Raw genomic sequence first — 5,168 nt, forward strand, 5'->3', positions numbered from 1 at the left:
TTTATTTATTTATTTATTTGGTAGAGACAGGGTTTTGCTATGTTGCCCAGGCTTGTCTTGAACTCCTGGGCTCAAACAATCCTCCTGCCTTGGCCTCCCACAGTGCTGGGATTGCAGGTGTGAGCCACTGTGCCTGGCCTGAAGAACTATCTCCTGAAGATGCAGTACTCCCAGGGCCCCTCTGGGTGTTTGCCCCTGCAGCCCCCTTGCCTGAAATAGTCCCTTCTTTAACTCTCTCCCCACCTGATACTTAATTCCTTCTTCATAACTCAGCTGGAAGTCTTCCTTCCTAGTCCCCCAGTCTGGAAGATGCCTGCCTGGGATTCTGGGGCATGCTGTTAACCTAGCTTCAATTATGATTGTCTCGATGAGCCTGTCTCCCTACTGGACTATGAGCTCCTTGGAAGCAAAGACCCTGACTTTTATCTTAGCGTTCCCGGCGTTGGGCATAATGCCTAGAACAGAGAAGCCAGGCCGAGGTGTGTGCTGAATGGATAGAAGCGACAGCAGTAAAGTGTGTGATTATACATTTCCAGTAGAAACTCCAGTGCTCAGCATTTGTGCGATCTTCACAGCTCAGCTGTGCTTGTTTCCTCACACAAACTCACATACACACGCTTTCACACGTGCACGAATGCTTAGATGCATACACTCAGCCCTGCGAGTACCTGCAGCACAGACACCCACAAGCATGTCTTTTTTTTTTTTTGAGATGGAGTCTCTCCCTGTCACCAGGCTGGAGTGCAGTGGTGCGATCTCGGCTCACTGCAACCTCCACCTCCCAGGTTCAAGCAATTCTTCTGTCTCAGCCTCCCGAGTTGCTGGGACTACAGGTGCACGCCACCACACCCAGCTAATTTTTTTTTTTTTTTAATTTTTGTATTTTCAGTAGAGACGGGGTTTCACCATGTTGGCCAGGATGGTCTTGATCTCTTGACCTCGTGATCTGCCTGCCTCGGCCTTCTGAAGTGCTGGGATTACATGCGTGAGCCACCACACCCGGCCGCATGTCTTTACTCCTGTGTACTGTTGTGCATTCATGTGAAGTGGTTATCCCAGGACTGTCACCCACTTGTTTACCTTAGAGTGGATCTCAGCACTTCGTGCAGTCAGTGGTGCTAATGTTGGTCTTCAGCTCCAACCCCAGCAGCAGTTGGAGGACTTGAGTCATAATAGGGCTGAGTCTAGATAAGACAGGAGAAGGAGTTTTGGTATTCTTGGTCCCTGGGCCAGAGTTTGGCCCTATGTGTCTGGCCAGCCCATGCACACACTGAGGGGGTCATTTGATTCCTGAAAACCCATATGGTTCATGGCTACCTGGCCTGGTTCACCCACTGGGTCATTCTAGAAGTCCCTGCTAGACGTGGCTTCCGTGCCATACTAACACAGTTGCTTAAAGAGGTAATGTGGAAGAATGGGGAAAAAATTAAAACACTGACTTAAATTCTGGTCCCTTTTCTACCACTTTTGGCTGAGTCACTTACACAAGAAATTTAACGTTTGTGTGCCGGGGCTTTCATCAGTGGTTCTAGTAGTTAGCCTCCTGTACTGGTCAGGCTAGGCTAAACTCTGTTGCAATAACAACTTACCCTCTAAATCTCAGGTCACTGGGCCAGAGTTTGGCACTATGTGTTGGGGTGTCCTCTGGCCAGAATTCCTCCTGTCTTATTTAGACTCATCCCTGGTATGACCCAAGTCCTTCAAACTGCTGCTGAGGTTGGAGCTGAAGACCAACATTAGCACCACTGATGACTTGAAGCGCTAAGATCCACTTTAAGGAACAAAGTGGGGTCAGGGGTGGTGGCTCACGCCTGTAATCCCAGCCCTTTGGGAGGCCAAGGCAGGTGGATCACCTGACGTCAGGAGTTCGAGACCAGCCTGGCCAACATGGTGAAACCCCCTCTCTACTAAAAATACAAAATTAGCTGAGTGTGGTGGCACACGCCTGTCATCCCAGCTACTCGGGAGGCAGGAGAATCACTTGAACCTGGGAGCTGGAGGTTGCAGTGAGCTGAGATCGCACCACTGCACTCCAGCCTGGGTGACACGGCAAGACTCTGTCTCAAAACAGAAAAGAAAAGAAAAGAAAAAAAAAGGAACAAAGTGAGTGACAGTCCTGGGATAGCCACTTCACACGAATGCACACCAGTGCACAGGAGTAAAGACGTGCTCGTGGGTGTCTGCGCTGCGGGTACGCGCAGGGCTGAGTGTGTGCATCTAAGCATTCGTGTGCACGTGAAAGTCTGCGTATGTGAGTTTATGTAAGGAAACGAACATAGCCTGAGCTGTGAAGATCACACGAATGCTAAGCACTCAAGTGTGGGTCTAACCACACGGGGGTGAAGCTGTTCCCATTGATGAGAGACTCCGCACCACTGTAGCAGGCAGAATACCAGAACTTGGGAGGCAGCAAGCAAACAGGGACCCTCTTCCTTGCATTCGATGTCTCTGCTTTTGTCATATTCTGATAGCCACTTGCAAGTGACAGGCCTCTATCTCTCTGGGCCACATCGTGGTGACCTTTTAGCGGGGGTCTTCAAGCCTCAAGCCAAGGATGTAATGATGGTATTTCCTTGCCAGGTGCATTTCCCAGGCTATTGGGCGTGATAACTAGGGGAGAAGCAGTCGCACGTGCTCCGTGCCCAGGGACACCTAGACATGGGCCCTTACTCGCATAGCTTGGACAGTGAGAGCCCTTGTAGGGCGGTTAGCTGGAGGCAGGAGCTCAGCGACGAGTCTGGGTTTTTTCCGATACCCATCCATGACCTCCCTCCTCTTGGATTTCACTCGCCTCAGGGCCTTTTAAAACATTCCCCACTGTCAGCCTTTGAGAGACTCCATGGGCATGCAAGAAGTGTATAGAAAAGACCTTTGGAGCTGGGGGTGTGGAAACAGCTGAGAAGGTAAGGAGTAGGGAAGTGAGGGACGGGTGGTGGTGTCATAGGAACAGGCCAGAGAGGGCTGTGTGGCGTCTGTCCCTGAACTTCTCGGAGCTTTAGTTTCCTTATCTGTAAGACGGGCATCATAAAACCTAATTTATAGGGTTGGTACGGGCCTTACTGAGGTAATATGTGAAACCGCTTTGAATTCCTCTGATTTGGCTCTTTATTTGGAGTCTGTGGCTGAACTTCAGGCTGTCTGTAAATCCCCTGAAACTACACATAAGATGTTGTTGGGCGCCTCTGTGTGCATTTTTCTGGAGAAAGGATTCATGACTTTCTTCAGATTTCAGAGGGGACCCGTGACCACTGAAGAGTGAAAAGAGCCACTTTCCAGACTGAGGCTGAATTCACCTCATGCCCTCAGTACCTGGCATGTGCCCTTGTACATTGCAGTGACTGAATAAATATTAGCTAAATGTTTTTTGAAATATGGTTAGGATCTTAGTCTTTTTAAAAACACTTTTACTGTGAAAAATTCGCATGTTTACAAAAATGCATAAAATATATATATAGCCTAGTGGATTTTTGTGAAGCAAACACTCATGTAACCACATCCTGGTCAAAGAAGAGGCCGTGGCCACGTGCGGTGGTTCACACCTATAATCCCAGCACTTGGGAGGCCAAGGCAGGTGGATCATGAGGTCAAGAGATCGAGACCATCCTAGTCAACATGGTGAAACCCCGTGTCTACTAAATAAAGAAAAATTAGCTGGGCTTAGTGGTGCATGCTTGTAGTCCCAGCTACTCGGGAGGCTGAGGCAGGAGAATTGCCTGAACCTGGGAGGCGGAAGTTGCAGTGAGCTGAGGTCACACCACTGCATTCCAGCCTGGGCAACAGAGCAAGACTCCATCTCAAAAGAAAAGAAAAAAGAAAAAGAAAGAAGGAGCCAAGGTGGAAGGATTGCTTCAGGCCAGAAATTGGAGGCCAGCTTGGGCAATGTAGCGAGACCCTGTCTGTACAAAAATTAAAATGAAAAAAAATATACAAGTGTGGTCCTGTGGTTTCAGCTACTTGGGAGGCTGGGGCAGGAGGATTTCTTTTTCTCCCTGTGTCCTCACACGGTGTTGTCCACACTCCTGACTTTTATAATAGCAAATTTTGTGCTTTTTAACATGGTTTTATCCCTTAGCAATTTAGTGTAGTTTTGCATCTGTTTGAATTTATGTGAATAGAATCATGTCTTAGCTCAGGCTGCCATAATAAAACGCCCTGGGCTGGGCGACTTAGCAGCAGACAGTTATTTTCTCACAGTTCTGGAGGCTGCAAGCCCCAGATCAGGGAGCAAGAAAAGTGGGGTTCTGGTGATGACCCTCTTCCTGGCTTGCAGATGGCGGCCTTCTGCCTGTGTCCTCACATGGTGGAGAGAGGGGAAAAGAGACAGAGAGAGAGGGGGAAAGCTGCCTGGTGTCTCTTCTTATAAGGGCACTAATACCAACATGAGAGCCCCACCCTCATGAGCTCACCTAACCCAAAAGCTCCATGTCCAAATACCATCACTTTGGGGGTTAGGCCTTCAACATATAAATTTTGGAGAGACACAGACATACGATCTCTAACAAATTGTATTGTTTTGCTTTTTTGCATGTAAATTGTATTACCAGGATTTATTTTGCCACCAATAGCTATAGTTTGCTTACTTTCCTTGGTGAATAATATGCCTCCACATATTTGTCTGATTTCCTCTTGATGGAAATTCCACCCTTGGGAGCAAAGCTTCTGGAAACAATCTCGTGCAACGCCCTAGGGTACACGTGCCGAACTTCTCCACCTTGGAGTAGAGTTGTTGAATCATAGGGTGTACAGATTTAGGATTATAATGTACAAATAATCTGCATTTATAGCCTCATGTGGTGGCTCATGCCTGTAATCCCAGCATTTTGGGAGGCTGAGATGGGAAGATCACTTGAGCCCAGGACTTCAAGGCCAGCCTGCCCAACATAGAAAGACCCCTTCTCTATTAAAAAAAAATTAACAGGGCCGGCTGTGGTGGCTCACACCTGTAATCCCAGAACTTTGGGAGGCCGAGGCGGGCAGATCACCTGAGGTCAGGAGTTTGAGACCAACCTGGTCAACATGGTGAAACCCTGTCTCTACTAAAAATATAAAAATTAGCCGGGCGTGGTGGTGGGCGCCTATAATCCCAGCTACTCAGGAGGCTGAGGCAGGAGAATTGCTTGAACCTGGGAGGTGGAGGTTGCAGTGAGCCAAGATCATGCCATTGCTCT

General features: G+C 48.5%; 1 protein-coding gene across 1 annotated transcript in view; it reads left to right on the forward strand.

Annotated features, from left to right (window-relative positions):
- The window catches only part of ATP6V0A4 (ATPase, H+ transporting, lysosomal V0 subunit a4), a 64,378-nt gene extending 62,113 nt beyond the window's left edge, over positions 1 to 2,265 (forward strand). Inside the window, exon 20 of the mRNA XM_011995506.1 lies at positions 2,150 to 2,265. Within this exon, the coding sequence (XP_011850896.1) occupies positions 2,150 to 2,265 (116 nt within the window). The remainder of the gene's footprint in view (positions 1 to 2,149) is intronic.
- Positions 2,266 to 5,168: the final 2,903 nt, after the last annotated feature.

The sequence above is a fragment of the Mandrillus leucophaeus genome, unplaced genomic scaffold, assembly GCF_000951045.1.
Source record: "Mandrillus leucophaeus isolate KB7577 unplaced genomic scaffold, Mleu.le_1.0 Scaffold49, whole genome shotgun sequence".
Lineage (NCBI taxonomy): Eukaryota > Metazoa > Chordata > Mammalia > Primates > Cercopithecidae > Mandrillus > Mandrillus leucophaeus.